The sequence below is a fragment of the Nanorana parkeri genome, unplaced genomic scaffold (genome assembly GCF_000935625.1).
Source record: "Nanorana parkeri isolate BGI_ZX_2015 unplaced genomic scaffold, ASM93562v1 scaffold179, whole genome shotgun sequence".
Lineage (NCBI taxonomy): Eukaryota > Metazoa > Chordata > Amphibia > Anura > Dicroglossidae > Nanorana > Nanorana parkeri.
Window position 1 is genome coordinate 661,160 of NW_017306447.1, and position 21,259 is coordinate 682,418.

The 21,259-nt window shown below is 42.8% G+C and overlaps 1 protein-coding gene across 1 annotated transcript in view; it reads left to right on the top strand.

The window, feature by feature from the left end:
• The window catches only part of LOC108785794 (E3 ubiquitin-protein ligase RNF213-like), a 162,824-nt gene that overhangs the window by 44,562 nt on the left and 97,003 nt on the right, over positions 1 to 21,259 (top strand). Inside the window, exons 19-23 of the mRNA XM_018554943.1 lie at positions 5,955 to 6,120; positions 9,490 to 9,707; positions 13,298 to 13,438; positions 14,208 to 14,363; positions 19,608 to 20,766. Coding sequence (XP_018410445.1) covers positions 5,955 to 6,120; positions 9,490 to 9,707; positions 13,298 to 13,438; positions 14,208 to 14,363; positions 19,608 to 20,766 — 1,840 coding nt within the window. The remainder of the gene's footprint in view (positions 1 to 5,954; positions 6,121 to 9,489; positions 9,708 to 13,297; positions 13,439 to 14,207; positions 14,364 to 19,607; positions 20,767 to 21,259) is intronic.

The following is a 21,259-nucleotide window of genomic DNA, read 5'->3' on the forward strand; positions in this document are numbered from 1 at the left end:
AAGTGTTTAAAGACTGGACTGTCAGATGAAAATCTGGGTCTGAGCGTGCAAATTTTGGCCGTCAGCGACTAGTCAATGTTAGGGCAGAACGGAGAGTGGCAAGACTGGTACAAGACAACAGAAGGGCAAAAGTGCAGTGTCAGATTCCTCGCATCACCTTTCAACATCTCGTGGAGTCACGAGGCGGCCCACCAAAGTCATCTCGTGGAGTTATCTCGTGGCCCAACGAAGTACTGATGGCGTGGTCATAATAATCTGGCCACTCAGTGTATAGCGCCAACAGTTTGCGCAGCGCTTTACAATATAAGACGAGATGGTAAGGAGGGCCCTGCCTGTGAGGGCTTACAATCTAAAAGGGAGGGGGAAGTGATGCATGAGGAGGTGGCTGTGTGGGGATGAATTGTTTGAGAAAGTGATCGTTCAGTGGTCAGGTTAAGGTGGGATAGGCTTCCTTGAAGAGATGGGTCTTAAGGGATCGCTTAAAGGCAGTCAGAGTGGGAGATAGATGGACAGGTTGGAGTAAAGAGTTCCAGAGGATGGGAGATGCTCTAGTGAAGTCCTGGAGGCGAGCATGGGAAGAGTTGATGAGGGAGCTGGAAAGCAGGAGGTCTTTTGAAGAGCGGAGGGGATGATTAGGGTAATACTTCGAGACCAGGTTGGAGATATAGCCGGGGCAGAGTTGTGGATGGCTTTGTAAGTGGTTGTTAATATTTTGAATTTTATCCTTTGAGCTATTGGAAGCCAGTGCAGGGATTGGCAGAGGGCCCTTGTGTTCAGCCTGTGCTGATCTATGCAGATCAATATAGCTCAATGGAACTGGTGTAGCTGAGCCCTAAGCCCTCGTTCACATTTGACCGTTTTGTAGCACGTTCTACGCTCGACGAACGCTCTACAAAACGGTCAAAAATATAAAATGCATTGTAGTCAATGGTCTCGTTCCCACCTTGCCGTATTTCCGCCCGTCCCTAACGCCCTACAAAACGTCCCACGCCTGAAAAGGTCCAGGTACTACTTTGGGCCGTTTTGTAGGGCGTTTCCATTGGGATACAGCCAAGTAGCCTTCGGAAACGCACGACGGTCGCGCGACTTTTTTACCGACAGACGGCAATATGCAATACGCCTAGGTGTGAACGAGACCTAAAGAAGTTCATATTAAGGTTATAGAGTACCTGTGTGCTAACAATTATGTCATAATAAATATTGTTATGGCCATTATTATTGCTACTATACAACTCTTGTTTTCTTTTTTTTTTTTTTCCTTTTTTTACTGACTTCTACTACTTGCTTTAATATGATGTGGAAAGGGTGGCAAGGCTTAGAATTAACACTAAGGCTCTGAGATGCTGTAAAAAGACTATTGAGCTACTGACAACAGAGCAGTTGGCAGGAAAATTAAAGTAATATTAAATTCAGAAGGTTTTTAGGCTATTTCAAATGCTAAATAAATCACTTATAATGGATGCTGCTCCTTGAAGTTTAAATGCTTATTCTTTCTGTAGAATCAGCTAGTCCCCTGAGCACTGGTACTGATATCCTGTATTAGGGTGGCTGCATTCCCATTCAGGGTCCTATGAAGCCACCCCTTTGTGTGCTAGTAAGCGGTGTCTTCACAAATACATACATATGGCAAGCAACCAACCCCCCTGCTTCCTGCTCCTTACGTATGCCTTCTTTAAGCTCGTAGACCAGGGGTAGTTAGTTAAAATTCAAGGAGGCCTGGTGATCAAACTTTTTTATCCAGCTGAGGTCTGAATCAGACAGAACAGTCACTCAGCCTTTTAGGCTGCATTCGCACCAGCAGCTGCACTGCAATGCACAACTGCTGGTGGTTTTTCCCAGACACAGTGCTGATGCACCGATACCAGCGCATCTCACTTTTTTTTTGTTAGAATGCAGTGTAATGTGGTACTACCACATTACAGCATCCATCAGAGTGCCTCTTACATCAGTTGTCCCTAACAGAGTGCCGCCTTACATCAATTCTCCTCATCAGAGTGCCACCTTACATTATTTATTTCCAGAGTGCCCCCTTTACATTTATTCTCCACATTAGAGTCCCCCCACACATTTGTTGTCCTCATCAGACCGCCCCCTTGGATTAGGTTTCCCCATGAGAGTGCCTTTTACATTAGGTGTCCCCATCAGAGTGTCCCCTTACATCAGTTGTCTCCATTAGAGTGCCCCCTTACATTAGTTGTCGCCATCAGTGTTCTCACTTACATTGGACAGCCAATGTAAAGGGGCACTCCAATTAGGACAAGTAATATTTAGTTCTCCCTATCACAGCGCCCCCTTACATTGGTGTTCCCCATCTGAGTGCCCCCTTACATTGGCTGTCCCCATCAAAGTGCCCCCTTACATTAATTATGAAAGTAAGGGGGGCACTCTGATGGGGCAGCCAATGTAAGGGGGTACTCTGATGGGGGCAACTAATAATTAGTTATCCCCATCAGAGTGCCCCCATGCATCAGTTCTGCCCAACAGAGTACCCCCTTACATTGCTTGTCCCCATCAGAGTGCCCCCTTACAATGGTTGTCCCCATCAGAGTGCCCCCTTACATTGGTTGTCCCCATCAGAGCGCCCCTTACATTGGTTGTCCCCATCAGAGTGCTCCCTTACATTGGCTGTCCCCATCAAAATGTCCCCTTATTTTTTTATTTAATGTAAGGGGGCCCTCCAATGGTGGCAACTAATGTATGGGAGCATTCAGATGGTAGCATCTAATGTAAGGGGGCATTCCAATGAAGACAACCAATAATTAGTTGTCCCCATCAGAGTGCCCCCTTACATTGGCTGTCTCCACTAGAATGCCCCCTTACATTCATAATTAATGTAAGGGGCTACTCTGATGAGGACAACTAATAATTACTTGTCCCCATCATAGTGTCCCCTTACACCGATTGTCCCCTAAAGGGCTTGTTCACACCACTGCAGTGCTTTAACGCACACTACCCTGCAACTCAACTACCGTGTGTTACAGTGCAGCAGGTGCGTTGCATTGCCATTCATTTGAATTACACCCTAAACGCACCTGGCCGCAATGCGCTCAACCGCACTGCAATGGCTGGCAGGAGCTGGGAAGCAGGGAGGATGGAAGACGATACTTTTCCATCCTCCCTTAATGCTGGGTGGGGAACATAGATGATTTAATTTTTTGCTAACCCCAGGGTCCTAGAAACCAATAACTGAGGAGGAGTGAGGATCCGCACTGGGTTATGGCTGGCTGTCAGCGCAGGTCAGCAATTGCGGTCCAGATAAAACAGCTACTCGGTATGTGTCCGGACCGCGGTCCGCCATTTAGGGACCAGTGTAGTAGATGGACAGCTGCCAGAGACTGCTCTGTCCCTTGTGATCTTGTACTGGACAGAAATTTCAGTGTAGCTATGAGAGTTGTTGGCAGCTGTTTGATAACATGATGATTGTAAGTGCTTGGGCAAAAATATAAAAGAAATATCTTGCTGGACAATGTATACTGTATTTGTTTAATTTGGATTTGTTATTGAAAAAAAGTGTAATAATAATTTAATGTTAAAAGTTAATTCCCTGTGCTGCTGGCACATCTCCCCCCTCTCCCTGACCTAACTCTCTAGTAATGTACTGACTAAGCCGACAGCTCTCAAGCTACCTGTTTATGATTTAGACATGTATGTTGAGATCAATGGCAGTAGGAAGGTCACTGAGATTTTTTATCAACAATTTGGTTAAAGTGACATTAAGGGCAAAAGTGTGTGCCCCCCACCCCTCCACACACACAGTGTTAATGTAAGGACTTACCTTAAATGATGCCTCTTAATCCGATCATCTTCGTTCCTGTAGTTTTTAGCTGTACCTCCAGCGCTGGTGCGGGTCTCCAATCCAGTACTATGAAAAAGTGTCCTGTTGCACTCCTTACCAAATGGAAAGATGCTACACCTGTACACCAGGCGGGTGCTTGAAGTGACCACGGATGGCACCCTGTAATATCACGAGGTTAAAAAAATGTCAGTAGCACGCAATTTCAACATAAAGCAATAGGGTTTTAATGACACATAGATGTAATATGCAAATGTTTTCGGGGTCTCACAGGGTCCCCGTCCTTAAGCTGAGCTGAACCTGAGGACGGGGACCCTGTGATGCCCCGGAAACGTTTGTATTTGAATGACATCTATGTGTCATTAAAACCCTATTGGCATCTATGTGTCATTAAAACCCTATTGCTGAGCCTGAGGATGGGGGCCATGTGAGGCCCCGAAACCATTTGTATTTTAATGACATCTATGTGTCATTAAACACAATTATGACAAATCACGGCTTGAACTATCTTGCTTTGCATGTAATGAGTCTATCTCATATATAAGTTTCACCTTTTAAGTTGCATTAGTGAAATAAATGAACTTTTGCACGATATTCTAATTATTCGAGTTTCACCTGTATTGCTTTATGTTGAAATTGCGTGCTGGTGACATTTTTTGAACCTTCCAATCCAGTACTGACTCCTCTGTCCTCCTCTTCTCTGATGTCTAACGGAGTCTGTGCGGGTGCACGCTAGTCCATAGACTTACCTTGTGTCTCTCCTCGTCTCCTGGCCGAACATCTGAACTGTGCATAGATCTATAACATTTTTGCATAGATCTACTGCTAGCAAGTACTAGCAATACTTACCTGTGTCTCCGCAGCGCGCTACCGTCCGAACATCTGAAAATTTATCAGGCGGCCGCAAAGCATCTTGGGGCGGGCGAATGCGCAGTTCGGATTTTCAGCCTGGAGACGAGCAGAGACGCAAGGTAAGTCTATGGACGCGTGCACCCGCATGCAGACACCCCGGGATCGGAAGTGCCAGCAAGGAAAGAAGAGTCAGCACTGGATCGGAGAGCTGCCGCACCGCTGGAGGGACAGATGAAAACATCAGGAAAGAAGAAGAAGATCGGATTAATAGACATCATTTAAGGTAAGTGCTGACATTAACATTGGGGGGAGGGAAACATTTTTTGACTTTAATGTCACTTTAACTCCTAAACTTAAAGTGACAGTGGTCACCACTCCAAGTCCGTGATGTACTTCAATCTCACATAGTTTTTACTAATTTGTATTAAAGTTACAGTCAATCACTGGAGTGGTGGTGGCTATGTTAGAGCACACACAGGAACCATGGGGAACAAAAGTAGCCATGCTCCACAAGGAAGGACAATGTCAGCACCAATTCAGAGATGATTTGAGGATCTACAGCCGAATCATACACAAATAAGATACATTTTTGTTAATAATTATGGTACTTGAATGCATTTTTAAGATTTAACTCCTGAGTTTGGTGTCACTTTAAACGAAGTCCCCTGATCCCTGGCCATACCCCTAACCTTATATAACCACTAAACAAAATCCTAAAACGAATCCCTTGTCCTGTATACTCATCTCCTTTGCAATATGCAAACCTCACACTTGTGCTGGCAGCTCCAGCTCTATATTAAAAGAAACACTAAGTTGCCAGTCCCAAAAACTATTGATCAGAAGTAGACGGTTCAGTATCCCCAGGTATATCTGCTGAAAGGGGGATGCAGGAGCAAGTGTTAGGTATAATTATTTGGTCATGTATAGTGGGAAACCTGGGTGTTTCTATTTGTTAGGCACCATTAGTCATTCCAACAGGAACTTTCAACCAGAAAACCAGGAAATTCTTTATTTTTAGGATTGTTTAAAAAGATACTTAAAATTTTAGACTTAAAATTTGTATTGCATTTTAATTTTTGTGTAAAGCAACTTAAAAATGTAGCATACATGCTTGCGCTTTGTATGCTTATAGACACTTGATATACAATTTGACTGAGCTCAACAAATGTTGCATTCCTGAAATCTTGAAGATCTATAGAAAGCTGGTGGATGATTCAAACTGAAAACATCCAACATAGTCTGAAATATCATAAGGTGGAGTTACCCTTCAGTATAATTACTTGCTGTTTTTTTTTAACTTTCCTTGTAGGCTGATGAGTTTGAGAACTATAAGCAAAAGTCTCTATCTTGTATAAGCGCAGAAGTAATGAAAACCAAACAAGTGTTGTCGAAAGTTAATGAAAATCACATTGCATGTCTTAAGGAGGTCTTGAAAAGAAAAGAGTTTATTCTCTGGGTGAAAGAAGCATTGACAGGTATGTCCGGCATAGATTCAATAGAATACACTCACACATAATATTGTAATGGTTCCATGTTTACATTTAAAAGATGACTGCAAGTAAAAGGGCTTCCCAACTTCTGTTTTCTTTGGTTACCATTGCAAACTAACATGCTGATATGGTGATCCTTTTGTTTTTCCCTCCTGTGAGCAAGTTCGCAAGCATGTAATTGACAGAACTTTTCATTGCTTTAAAGTCTTACCAGTGTTGGCATTCCTGCTTTTATTCTGCATCCTGGCGTGCACGGGATTATGAAAAGCTCATAAGATAGTTTTCATGTTTTTAAAAAAAATAAGATATCTCTGGCAGTTTTTTTGCTGCAGTTATTTGAGTCAGTGACACTAAAGGGTTATGCACTAAGCTGCCGAAGGCAGCCGAGTGAATAATCCGAACCGAAGTGAACAGAGCCCACGCTGTTCGGCTATTCACTCCGGCTCAGTACGGCTGAAATCAGCTGTACATCCGCTGCCTTCGGTCAGCCGAACATGCTTTGCATTTTCAGCTGAGCCGAAGTGCAGAGGGACATAGACTCAGCAGATCCAACATCTGGATCAGCTGAGCCGAAGCTTCAGCAACTCACTCGCTGCCGTTCGCCCCTATTCTCATAGGGGCCAAATGGCAGTGAGTGAATAGCCGAATGCCGCCTCACTATTCTGGTACCTCCGTGGTACAGAGCAGATTAGAAAATCAGTGAAAAGAGTAAAAAAAAAAATTAAAAGGACTAAAAATATTTTAATTAAATATAAATATTAAAAAATTCAATAAAGATATTTAAAAAAATATAAAAAAACAATTGGGCGGAGCTAGCAGTGACAGCCAGCCCCCCCAACTGTTTCCTATTGGCCGGCACCTGCTAGAGTCTTCTAGCAGGTGCCGGCCAAAAAAAAAACAACTGTTATTGTTTAATGACAGATCAGCGTCCCCAGGTCATTTGGGGACGCTGATTTGTCAATACAACTCGGCGAAGCCGGTCGTGAGATCATGGCTGGCTCCACTCAGCTGTCACTTGCCCCGCTTCAGCTGTCACTTCGGCTCTTTTGAGCCGAAGCATATGCCTTTGGCTCAGCTGAGCTGCTCAGCCCCCTTTGGCTGCTGTATGAGCTATTGTGAATAGCCTGTACAGCAGCCCTTCTGTTGGACTGTACAGCCAAAGAGAGCTGAAGGATCAGCCGAAGCTACGGCTGGATCCTTCGGCTATTTAGTGAATAACCCTCTAAATAACTGTATAGCAAGTGAAGTCAGAATTCCTGATTTCCACACTTCTTTTACAAAAGATTTATTCGAGTTTTAACAGAGTGACAAAAACAACATCCAACAGTACCTCCAGTAGAAAATAAATGTAAGCGTGACAAATACAATAAGATACATAATATAGAGAGGCATGGCATTATTCAGGACTTCATCAATAGAAAACATCCATATGCAACCAATAAGCCAGCATATCTCTCCCCTATTTGACATAAGAGCAAAATCTAGTGTAAACGGGGTACAATCCCACAAAAAGAAAAGGGGCGAAAAATCGCTAATGAGATTACATAAGAGAACTACGAGAGGAAAAACCAAAAATAGCCACCACCAAATCAGTCAGCACATAGTGGGACAATGAGGACCAATGGGAGTGTGTGGGGGGGGGGGAAAGAGAAGGAAATAATGAAAGCAATGAAAAGAACAAAAAAGAGGAGAGAAAAAAGATGAGCAAGACTCACCACCGGGCGACATTTCAATCCTTTACTGTATTTAAAGAATCCAGAGAAACAGTAAATCATCCAGGCAGCCATCAAGAAAATACAAAAATGTTATAGATTTCCACGGAATTTGAAATCAGGTCTTGGGTGAGAGTGGATGCTCTGTGGTTTGATGTGTGGAAGGGACTAGTTCCTCCTCCCATACTGTAAGGGTAACATGCTAATTTCTAGTGGTAGAGGAATAAATGGAAATACTTACCTTATTCCTCACTCCCGCAGACTTCCATTCTATCTTATGACTCGTTCCCGAAGCCATGTCTCTTCACTGCTTGCCCAGTCATGGGCTATCCAACGTCATTACATACAATGCAGAACTAGTGGTCAGGCATTGTATGTAAGGACATTAAGGGCCCATCCCACATCCCAGAATGTCAGAAAACGGGGAATAATGCCAGCTGCTGGAGAAACAAGGAATAAGGTAAATTACTACTACAAGCAAAACATTACAAAAGAAGTCACCCGCACTCCAAGGTTCAGTGTGTAAATGGCTTTATTCAGGCGTTAAATAACATGGCGACATTAGTGGACAGCGACACTTCAAAACAGACATACGTCCCTTCATCAGGCAAACATAGTGACATTTAATTAAAACAGTTGTACATGTTGCAAAATAAAGAACTCAAAAAACTCTAAAAATAAGAACATTTAAACTGACATTAAAAAACATAAATGATCATAGTAGTAATCTTGATCTGTCACTGATGTCTCTCTTAAAGCTCTGCTTCAACTGAATTCAAGGTGTCCAATCCAATCTGCTCTTGTGACTTTGTCACGTGACATAAAGTTCATGAATTTTCATCAGTCATGCTGACTTGCAGTTTGATTGGTGAACAGGTATTTAACATTACTGCTACGTGTGGTCACTGCAGGGAGATAGCTACACTGTCTTGTAAAGTCCAAACATATTAATAATGCTCTGGCTTTACGGCCAATGAGAATTATGAAATTTGGAGTGTCCAGCCACTTCCTAGGAGACTAGAGGCATATTCCAGAGATGCCTGTGTCTAGCAGCAACACTGCTTTTTGTTCTTGGCTTACCTGCAAGGATTCAGTGAGATAAGCAGAATTGTAAGTACAGTAACTGTGCTTTAATATGGTGACCTGCATATCTGTCAAGCACATATAACTATCCCTGCTTACAGACAGTACTTACAGAAGTTACTGAAATATATATTCAGTAAGACAGACACTGCTCCAACAACCTCCAGTTTCTTAGTCTTACCTCCACTTGCTTGCAATAGCAGTTGCACGTCCTAATATGACTGTGCAGTCTGCCCTCCCTTTTTCACCACTGCAGAAATGTGAGAGGACACGTGATGAGGGGTATGGCTGGTACTCACCTATGCCAGTACAGAATACTGGAGTGGAAGGGAAGGAAGTGCATTTCCACTATGAGAGATTGAATTTCAAGGCATTTGCATTCAAAAATAGGCAAAAATCATAACATTGTGAGAAAGGACGACAAGGAGAAAAAAGTGTGACATTTTCGGAGGGCTTTAAAATCGATACTAGGCATAAATAAGTTTGTTGTATTTAAGCTGATATATCTAAAAATAACAAGTTTATTGATTTTTCTAATAGATTATTATTTCTCATTTAGATGTCAATGAGCTGAAAGTGTTTGTTGACTTGGCCTCCATTTCTGCTGGAGAGAACGATATGGATGTGGACCGTGTTGCCTGCTTTCATGACGCAGTGCTGGGGTATTCACCATTGTTTTATGACCTGAAGCGTGAGTTTGGGTTTGACAGCTTCATGCAATGCCTGGAGAAATTATGGAAAGCCCTACAAAGTGACCCGAAACTTCCAGAAAAGTTGGTAAGTCAACTGAGCATATTTTATCACATTAAAGGGAATGTGTTGTCCTATCAATGTTTTCTTAGATTTATACTAATTAGAGATTAGGGTGTAAATACCATTATCAGTGTGTTAAAGGAGAACTATGGGGTCAGGGCTTTTCCCCATAGTTCTCCTTAGGGTAACGGAGGACACAAACTAGCGTCCTCCCATCACCCTAAGCTCTGTGTACCGCAACTACAGCTCGCGGTATACTGAGACGCCGCAGCTGAAGCGGATCCCGACAATTGTGCTGGGATCCGCCCAGCTGCGTGACTGACAGCTGGCTCTGCCTATCTAGAGGCAGAGCCAGCTGTACCCGTCCCCTCCCCCATCCGTTCCGCCAGTCTGTGCTGGCAGATCGGAGCGGGGAGAGGGGAATCCAGCCCCTCCCCTGTCACTGCAGAGAGCCGTGACAGGATCGAGAGGTGAGTGAACCCGGTATGTGTTCGCTCACCTCCCGATCTACTGAGCTGACCTGTGACAGTCTCATTGTCACAGGTCGGCTAGAACTATGAGGTGAGTGAAAAGCACTCACCTCATAGTTCTCCTTTAATGTTTTTAAAAACACTGTTTCAGTGCATAGTTTGTAATTTTATGTATTCAGGGGGGAAGCCATATTTGCACATTTAGAAACAAACATAGGCCTTGCTTCCTGGTATATAGTGCTACACCATTGTTGTGCTTTACTGCTGCTTCTCAACATGTGAGTCTCTGATTCTGCTGACCCATGAAACCCAATGCACTTCCTATGTGGCCATTATTTTTTTTAACTGGCTGCTGAGCAGTTAGAAAGAGTCATTGCAGTAGCCAATCTAATCTACCTCCTATTGGTTGTTCTACAAATCTCTACATTTAAAACAGGTACAAGAATATAAAAGAGCAATCTCAAGTGAAATGTGAAGGTTACACGAAAAGATACTTTAATGCCTTGGTTCTCAACTGGTGGGTCGTGACCGAAAAGTGGGTCGCGACCCTGTGTTCAGTGGGTAGCGGCATGCCTTCCACTTTTCTTGGTGAGAGGCTCCTCTGCCTCCTAGCGCAGCACTGTCAGTTGTTGCGCCAACCAGCCATTCAAAATATGCTGCCCGGTGCCGAGTGTCTTTCGGTTGGGTAGGCTGGGGCTATGGCCGCGAGGGAGCTCCATCCATATGTGCAATGCTTACAGCTCCCGCACGTGTCCTGTAGAAGTGCCTGGACCGGAGTGACGTCAGATTTTGACTCCCGGCCCCTCTACGGGGCATGGAAGGGAGCTGTAGAAGCAATGCACATATGGATGGAGCTCCAACACAACACAACAGCTCACATTGGACCCCACGCTGAGGATCCACTCCAGTTATCATAAGGTAGGGAGACTGGGTTGACCTTTAAAAAAAAAAAAGTGTGTGTGGAGTGTGCAAGTGTGAATGTCTGTGAGTGTGTGAGATTGTGTCTGTGTATGTATGTCAGTGTTTTAGAGGGCCCTTTCACACTAGTACAGTGCATTAAACTATACCACGCAATTGCACCTACCGTGCATTCTGGTGTGGGAGGTGTGTTGCATTGCCATTCATCTGAATTGTACCCCAAATGCACCTCCCATCCACAGTTTGTACAACCGCACCCAAAATCGCGGTACACTAATGCCGTGTGTTCCATTGCAGTGCAGCTTGGGTTGTGACTTAATGGCCAAGGACAAATGTGGGCCCTGAGGTTACACAGGTTGAGAACCACTGCTTTAATGTAAACACTGCAAAAGTACATCTAAATATGTGCTCACTGAAAATACCCTATGCAATGCATTTCTTTCTACTTGCAATTGTTATCCTTAGCCATGGGACTGATCATATTTGGGCTTGGCTAGCTCTGATTCATGGGGCCTCTTTTATGTGGCATTTGGAATTTAGTCCTGGTCAGCCCACTGGTTGTTTACTGGTCTATAAAAAGGTCACATCAGAGGTAAATAGGAGTAACCATAGAACAAGAATATCTGCCAGAGTAGCACTCACTATAGAGGCTTCTCCCCATTCAGAAACTGGTGATAGTAAAATATTTACTATCATCAGTTTCTGAATGAATGGGGAGAAGCCTCTATAGTGAGTGCTTCCCATTCATTGAGTGCTGAGGCTGCAGAAAATGAAATTGAGGACTCTGTGTCCCTTAAATTCTTTTTCTATTTTAGAAGGTAAATGTCAGGGGTCTGTTTAGACCCCAGATATTTCACCAGAGCCTCCCCAACAGTAAAAAAAAATAAACAAATCAAAATAAAGAATAATAAAAATAATAATAATAACAAATGTAAAAAATTATTTAAAAAAAGTGAAAATTATCCCCCCCCCCCACACACACACGTATTATTAGACATGTGCAAAGACTAAAAATTAATTTCAGATGAAATGAACGAAAACGAAAAATGTTTTCATTCGTTTCATCAAACAAAACAAATTTTCATGCTATTTTGGATTCAGCCATTGGCGTGTTCTTGGGGCAGGGCGCATAACGTCATATGACACTGCACGCGTTGGGCGCGGCCATCTTGGTGTATATCTAGGTATACACCAAAATGGCGGTGCCTATTGCGGCATGTGACGTCACCTAAGATGGTGGCACGCATTCGCAGAACGCGCCGGTGGCCAACATGGCCGCCGAGCATTCTCCAACAAATCATTATGTGCCCGAATAAATTTTTCCTATATTCGGGCAATAGTAATTCACTAATTTAACATGTAGTCTAGGTTTTATGTTCTGTTTTTTATTTTTACTTTTCTAGAAACACTTAGTTGAAAAAAGGGTCGGCATGACACCCTGGCACTTTATTTTTATAGACTCTATTTTAGTTTGAGATTTATTGTTTATCACTTATTTGCCTACTGTTGTTTTATTTAATAAGAATACCTATATTGTGCCTACAAGTTTAATAGCTTTGAACAAAAGTTTTATTGTTATCATACTTTTTAATATTCTTCTTTGGGGCTTAACAAAATGGGAGTCTTTGAAGGGTGTGGATATTGGATTCATGGGTGTAGCCACTGTAGGGTGTGGTTACTGAGGGGTGTGGTAACTGAGGGGCACTGCAAAGCTTTCTCGCCCAGGGCACCTAAAGGCCTAAGGCCGGCCCTGCTAGTTCGGACATGTTGTCAACTCTGTGGGAAATTCGCACCAACCTTGCGTCACCACTTGCTGCTGTCCCAGGCCCCAGAGAGCTTCATGTCACCACCGCGACCTCCGGCTTGTGGGAGGAGCCAATGGCTACCTCTCAGAGATGCAGAGCGTTGTGTGACCCATTAGGAGCCTGTCACTTCCTATACAGACATGCTCTGCATGTCAGGAGAGAGGAGCAAAACCACAGCGTGGGTAGGTGGGGCAAGGAAGTGCCAGAGAGGGATCTGCACTGAGTTATGGCTGGCAGTGCATGCATCGGCCTCAGGCCGGTGTATTCAGGCACCATCTTACTTTGTCATGAATGGGAAAAACTAGAGTGTCGCCTTGATAACAAAATGGAAAAGTATAGCTGGTTTTCTTTGTATAGGTTTGTTTTTATTCATTGAAACTTTTAACACATTCTGTCTTTTTTTAATTGTATATAATTTTAGAGAGACTCTGCTCGTCATATAGAATGGCTGAAGACTGTAAAAGAGAGTCATGGTTCAGTTGAATTGTCATCTCTGTCCCTGGCAACAGCTATCAACAAAAAGGGGATCTATATCATCAGAGCACCCAAGGGCAAGAAGAAGGTAATTCCTGTGCATTAAGGTTGTTTAGAGCCGTAATAAACTTTTTGTTTAGCAGGAAATGCTTCTAGAGAGTGAGATCATTACTTAGGCTTACAGTACAGGTATTCCTCACTTAACGACCGAGTTCCGTTCCTACGACCAGGTCGTTAAACGGATTGGTCGTTAAGTGAGGAACTCTATACAGTACTATACTGCATTAGTACAGTACTGTATAGCGTTGCCGATGTACAGTACCGAACAGTGTACTGTACATCCGGCAATGGAAATACTTACCGAGACCTGCAGTGAAGATCGGGGGATGTCACTTCCGCCGGCGACCCGTCGCACTGACGCTGACGCGGAAGGTCGGAGGTCGATCGGCGGTCCGTCGTAAGTGCGAGTGGTCGCAAAACAGGTAAGTCGGTAAGTGAGGAACATCTGTATAATGATCCTCCCAATGGCTCGTATGTACTGAACTGACATATGGGCCTGCAAGAGGAACTGCATGTGGCAGGAGGAGCAGGTATTCACACAGTTGCAATTGTAGAATACCTGCTGAGGCGGCAGAGCAGTGAAGCAGTGGTGTTTCAAGACATGGGCTGCCGGAATAGTAAGTATAGATGCTTCTTATTGCTGACCTTCTTTTATAAGTAAACCAGTGGTAAAAAAGAACCAGCCAAGCATCTTTAACTCATAAATTACTTGGGGGACTACAGCTTCTTCTTGCTTGAGATAATTAACTTTTTAGGAATAGTTATGGTTGTATCCTTTATCTATGAATTTTCCACAGATTTCACCTGACAATGTATTGAACCTGGTTCTACCAGAGAATAAGGAGAACAATCGTTGGTACACACTAGAGGAGCTGAAGGAACTGCTTAACAAACTTATGCTAATGTCAAGCAAGGGAGAACAAGGCAATGTGGAAGTTGACAGGTTTTCGGAGGTAAAAACTACATGGATTGATATAAGCTGAGTGAAATACTTGAGAGTTATTATTTAATGGAATGTACAGTGCTGCCCAGTCATTTAGGACTGCGGGAGCCTGTGGAAATGTTACTTTGACTTTTGAAGAAATTGAGATCATGAAGGAACGAGCTAAATATACACTGTATAATCACACTAAAGTATTGAGATATTCTGAACCAGCAGTAAAAACACTTTAAAATAATATTAAAGTCAAACGTTTTTAAGCTATTTTAAAAGCTGATTAAATCACTTAAATAGATGCTGCTCTTTGATGTTTTAAAGTTTTAGTTATTACTGAATCAGCTGGTCCTGAGCCCTGCCCTGATATCTTTGTTTAGGGTTTGTATGTCCTAGTAAGCTTTGTGTATCTCTTCAAACACAGACATAGCAAGGCAAGCCACTCCCCTGATCCCTGCTCCTGTCTTCTCCCTTCACCCTTTTCTGTGCTAGTAAATGAAGTGTAGGCATTGTGGAGAAATTCATCTTCAAAGTTCACAACAGAGGTTATCTCCTTTCCTATTACTTTAAATTGCTTAAGGTTCTTGACAGTCTACCAGCCTATTAATGTAAACACACAGAGGGTGCTGTAACCTCATAGAATCAGACTGAAACCAGACTTCAGAGTCTTTGTTGTGATCTTTGAGAATTAATTACTTCAAAGTACTTGCAGCTAGAGAGGCAAGGAATGGATTGTTTTAAAGCACTTTTGCTAATTGTTTATAATATGGAAATAATTTAATGCCTATAGGTATAGGTGAGCTTTAAATCAAATGTACTTAGCTTGGTAAATAACTGCTATACAATGGCCACAAAGTAATTTCTATTTATGCGTCATGGGTTCTCTCTCATCTGCTACTCGTCATTAAATGTGTCCACTTGCTTTTCATTCTCCGACTGATCACCTCCTGCTGTCTTGGTTGAGTACCCTGTTTCCCCGAAAATAAGACCTACCCCGAAAGTAAGACCTAGCACTATTTTTCAAGATTCCTGTAATAGAAGACCTACCCCGAAAATAAGACCTAGTTTGGTGGTAGCATATGAGGGGGAACTTGCAGGAGACATGGTATCAGCCTGCGGCGACATACTGTATTAAGGGGATGACAGGAGACTCCCTCTAGACAGCGCAGTGACAGGGAGCACTCCAGTACCATACTTCACCAACTGCTGTCCCCCTGAAGGCACTGCTTAATGTAATGGTACTGTACTGTAATGTGTACCGGTAAATGGTACCGTACTTTACCGCGCTGTCCACTGTCTGATGTCCCCACTGCTGCAACGCTGGTACCACTGTCCCTGGTGGCAAAGGAAGCCGGCGCTGTTGAAACCAAGGCTGCAGCTGCGGAGGGAGCAGAGCCACATTAGCCGATATTCCTCTATAGCCCCAGTTACTGTGACAGGCGGAGTGATACCAGATAACTTTGGATTGTTGTACATGAATAACTTTAGATTGTTGTAAATTTTGTTGCACATTAAAAAAAAAAAAGACATCCCCTGAAAATAAGACCTAGTGTGGTTTTTGGGGGCAAAAAAAATATAATACAGTGTCTTATTTTCGGGGAAACACGGTATTTAAGAATGTTAATTAGTTCTCCATGAGCATTAATACAAATGCTTATGATTTATTGTGTAACATGCGTGTGGCTGCTTCCTGTATTAATGGTAAAGTTTTCAGTAACATAAAGTTCTATTATATCCAGCTCAACCGAGATGGCAACATATGTACACAGAAATATGCATACTGCATATGCATAAAAAATGGTAATAAAAGTGAAAACTACAAGATTTCCTCATCAAAGGGGGTTATTCACTAAAGAGCTAAAGGATCCAGCCATACCTTTGGCTGATCCTTCGGCTCTCTTCGGCCACCTTCAGTTTGGGTCAGTCGAACTGAAGGGCTTGTAGGCAGTTGCCAGTGACAGGGCAGCCTAGCTGGCTGCAGGATAAAGTGGGTTAATAAGTGTAAATAACTACTTTCAGCGATTTTGATATGTTTATATGTAAATATGTTCAGCACTGTTTAGCCTCTACAATTGTCTCCAGCACCATTTTGGAAAAGCCTGGTGTCCTGATTGGACAGGAAATCTCGGGAGATTTGGTCGGCCATTATGGGGTGGTTATCTTATATAGGAAACACAACCACGTATGTAGTCAGAACACGTGTGGATGTAGACAGGGACAGAGACCCGCTCGTGAGGGAGAGTTAGGAAAGTGCAGGGAGAGTGTTCCAGCCTGTGAGGGATAGTTCAGTGTTCCTACGGAGGCCTGTATCGGTAATCCAGGTCGGATGAAAAGACTCCCAGTTGTTTATAACCAAACCAGTGTCTCCGCTGTGAGTGCGGGAAGAGTGTACCAGACTCCTATCTCCCTGTACGGAACGAATATCGCTGCTTCCGGGTAGAGTGCTATCAGCCTTACAGATACGTATTGTGTGCTTGGGTTTAGACTGTGCCAGTCAGTGGGACGTGTCTAGGGTGCTAACGGATCCCACTACCGCTTACATCTGAAGTGACTGTACTGTGTACCGGTGTCTCCAATGCCTGGAGTGAAACTGTTTGCTTTACTATTGTAAATATTCTTCATACTACCAGCCCTCCGGTAATAAACGTTATCTTGTTAAAAGTCAATTCCGTGTGATTCCCTCTGTGAAGCCGCCACACCCTAAACCCGCTTACAGGCTGCTATACGGGCTATTCACAATAGCCCGTACGGAGCCGAAGTGACACCCGTAGCGGGGAGAACGGCCTGCCAAAGGGCTGGCCGTTCTTTCCAAAAATGACAGCTGGACAGAGCCAGCCATGATCTCACGGCTTGCTCCGCCCAGTTGTAATGACAGATCAGCATCCCCAAATGACCTGGGGACACTGATCTGTTATTAAACAATAACAACTGGGCGGAGCCAACCGTGACGTCAAGGCCAGCCCTGCCCAGTTGTTATTCATTGGCCGGGATCTGCTATAGTACTCTGGCAGGTGCTGGCCAATAGGAAACAGTTTGGTGGAGCTAGCTGTCACTGCTAGCTCCGCCCAATTGTTTTTTTTTCTTACATTTTTTTTTTCTTAATCTTCCTATTTTTTAATCATTTTTTTAAATCATTTTGCAAACTTCTTTTTTTTTTTTTTTTTTACATTATTTGCACTTATTTTCTGTTCTGCTCTATACCACCGAGCAGAATAGCCATACAAGCCAGAAGTGAATAGGTGTGAGCTGGAAAAAAGTATGGCATGCTATACCATGCTGAGCACCATACTATGCTGATAGAACCTAATGAAATGTCAGTCGTGACATTTCAGTAAAGTCCTACAAACAAAAAAGTAAACAGTGCAATGTGCATCAGCACTATGTCTGTCAATGCACACCAGCAGCCATGTGATTAGCACAATGGTCTCTACTAAAGGAGTTGGCTGCCTATTTTAATCTGTCTGGGCTCATTGTAATGGAATTCAGGAGGTCTACCATGTGGAATGTGATACACAAGATTTTTTTTTTTTTTTAAATGTAATCATCTTTAGCTGACTTGGCAGAAAAGAATCCCTCCTTTCCTCATTAGGTTTGGGGACCTCTTACCTCATTATTGCCACCCCTAAAATCACCTTTTCACACATTATTGGTCATCAGCCTACACACTTCCCTCACAATAGATTTTCTGTAAACCCCTTCATAACTAGATGTCATTGAAGCCTAGATACCTATGCCAAACTTTGAAGGTTCAGTATGGCTTATTTAGCATAACAATGACTCTGTGATTCATTTGCTTACCAACACTATTTTTGAATAGTTTTTTAAGGACTTGGACTTTTCACATAAGACTTTCCTGCTTACACTGTATCTCTTTCTTAAAGTGGACTTTTACACTCAAAAATTAAATTCTACCAATGTGTAAAATGCTGTGGTATTGAAATGTTCACACTTTCAGAACATTCACTTCCTGCTTTGAAAGAGAAAAATGACATCAGTTTGCCAAAACAATGCACACTGGGATTGCCTTGTCATCAGCAGAGCATTGCTGGGAAATCTCATATGTAATCGAGATCTCAGGGAAAGGCATTTTCCTCCCCTGGGATGATGTACATGGTCACATGTCCTAGTCACATGTGCCAGAAATCAAGATAGTAAAAGGAGAGCTAATAATCTGCCCTTAGCAAACATGGCCACTGTCAGAAGACTGGGGAGGAAAAGAGAAATACGGTATGCAAAGAATACAAAGCCGGCAGTTATCTAGAAGTATGTGCTTGTAGATTGTCATTACTAAATATTTCTAAAGGTGTGTTTGTTGTTCTTTTAAAGATATGGGTAAAAGTCAACTTTGAACAACAAGTGCACAGAGAGCGAGAAAGACAGTGCAAGCTGCAGCTGGGGAAGTTAGACAAACTTCCAGTGATCACTTCTATTGGTTGCCATGTGGTTTAATTTATTCTCTAGCCAAAAGGCACTAAAGAGACACACATGTGATGCACTATCATGCATTGTGGTGCACTATGATGCTAAACAAGGGTCAGGGGCAGTTTTAAGTGTACTGTACTGTTTAAAATAAATGGACTGCCGTAATGCAATGTGCATAAACATGCAACGTAAATCCTATTAAAAAGTTATATTAATTCACCACAATGGTGTAAACCTGAACATAGAGAAATAAGATGATTTAGATGATAATAAATTCAAAAGATTTTTAAGCTATTACAAATGCTGAATAAATCACTTACAATGGATGCTGCTCCTTGATGTTTAAAAATTTTAGCTTTTCGAAGAATCATCTGGTCCCCTGAGCACTGGCCCTGTTATCCTGTTTTGGTTGGTTCCTTTCCCTTCCAGGGTCCTATGGAGCCATCATTTTGTGTGCTAGAAAGCTGTGTGTGTTTTCACAAACACAGAGGCACAGCAGTGCAAGCCTCTCACTCCTCCCTTTTCCCCTTTCCGTCTTCTACCTTCCTTCTTCTTCCCTTCCACCCTTCTTCAAGCTAGTAGATGGACAGTTGCTAGAGACAGTGCTGCCCCTTGGGATCCTGCATTGGACAGGGGGAGCAGAGCTGAGAGAGTTGGAGCCAGCTGTTCAGCAACATGACGACTGTAAATTACGGGGCAAAACATTTAAAGAAATACTTTCTGGGGGAGTGTATATTTGTTTGATCTGGATTCATTATTGGAAACAAAGTTTGCATATTTAATACTACTTTAAGTACATTTAATACAGCATTGATTTGAAACCATGTCTTTTTTTATCCAGATATTTTCTAATGTTCAGAGGCTGGCTGGCTCTTTTATTGACCTCTATCTGGCTGGAAATATGCTGTTTAGAACGTGGGAGGCAGTGATCCACTGTGCAGATAATGCTACAGTCAGTGTTCTGATGAACTTTGATGTTGAGGGAATTGATGAACTTCAAGGACAAGAAGCTCTTACCGATTTGCTTCCAAACATCTGCAAAACCATGGAGAGATTGTTGGAAGAGTGGCTGGCCTTTGTCAACAAGAAGAGATCCAAGCTATACTACCTAAACTACTACACAGCAGAGCAGCTGGTATACCTGTGCCAGCAGTATCAGATGAGGGAAATCAGTGAGGAGGCTCTTGTAATGTTGTCTTTTATTAAACCTGACTGTGCAAACATAGGCAACACCAACTACTTCTGCTTTCCAAAGACCATTTCTCCTAATCTAACTGCTGTAAACCAACCAGATATGAAGGATTTTGCAATGGAACTTGAAGACTATAGTGATGTTTCAAAGAAACTAGAGCTGGTTTGGAAGTTCTCTATGGATAACATGAACTCTTTCTTCCCAGGTTGCCTGGATTTGGATGCCCTGGGTACTAGCTTAGCTGCTCTGGCTGAACTAAATAAAAAATGGATAGTCCGTGACCTTCATCCAAGTTTGCAGCCTGGCCGGCCCAATCTGATTATTTGTCCTCCATCAGAAATGTTGTCCTGTGCTATATCAGTTTACATGCACAGCTCTGGTGAGCCATTGCCTTCCTACGATGAAGTTCTCCTGTGCACGCCTCATACCACCTTTGAAGAGGTGGCCTTGTTTCTTCATAGATGTTTGACACCGGGGTACAATGGGAAGAAGATTTATAGTTTGATTAATGCAGATCAGCTAAGCTATGATGTTGGGTATAAGTCTGAGCTGCTATTTCAACAACTACAGGCCAAGTGCATAGAAAAGTACAATCTTGTAATCATATGTAACTCTGATCGAGAGGGTTGCTACATTCCTTCAGTTTTCAGCCAATTCAAGATTCATGTGATCCCCCAAATGCAACCTGTGGAGATTCAGCGTTACCTGCGTACACATTTTAAAGTTGGTTCGAAAGTTGTTTCAGCGGCTTCTGTGTTTAAGAATGGAATGAGTGCAGGAATTGTGTCATCTAAGCGAGCTGGGGTTGGTAAGTATGACCGATACAACCAGTGGTAAGAGTTTGGAATTTATCAATAGGGTAACATTAGATTTGTGCAGCTATTTTTGTTATGGTGTTTCATAGATCTACACCTGTCCCAATTTATTATAACAAGGACCCATGTGTGGCACCGCTGTAATACCTGGTATAGCAGCTCATCCATTTAGATCTAATATTTTTTTGAATATATATTCAAGTTAATGATCAGGTGACAGCCTCTATATGTAAACGCCGGCACATCGCTTGTAATCTTATGTGATATGATTACATGTGGTTAGGAATCAACCACTATCTCTGGACGCATTGATCATGCATCCAGGGAGAGTGAATGTTTTCTAACTGCATGGGGTGACAGTTCCTGCTTGTAAATGCCAGATTAGGGATTCTTGCTGCAGGGAAACACAAGTTCCTGACGCAAGAATTTCTAATCGCACCTAAACTTACAGGTGTGAATGGGGCCTAATATATATACACACACACA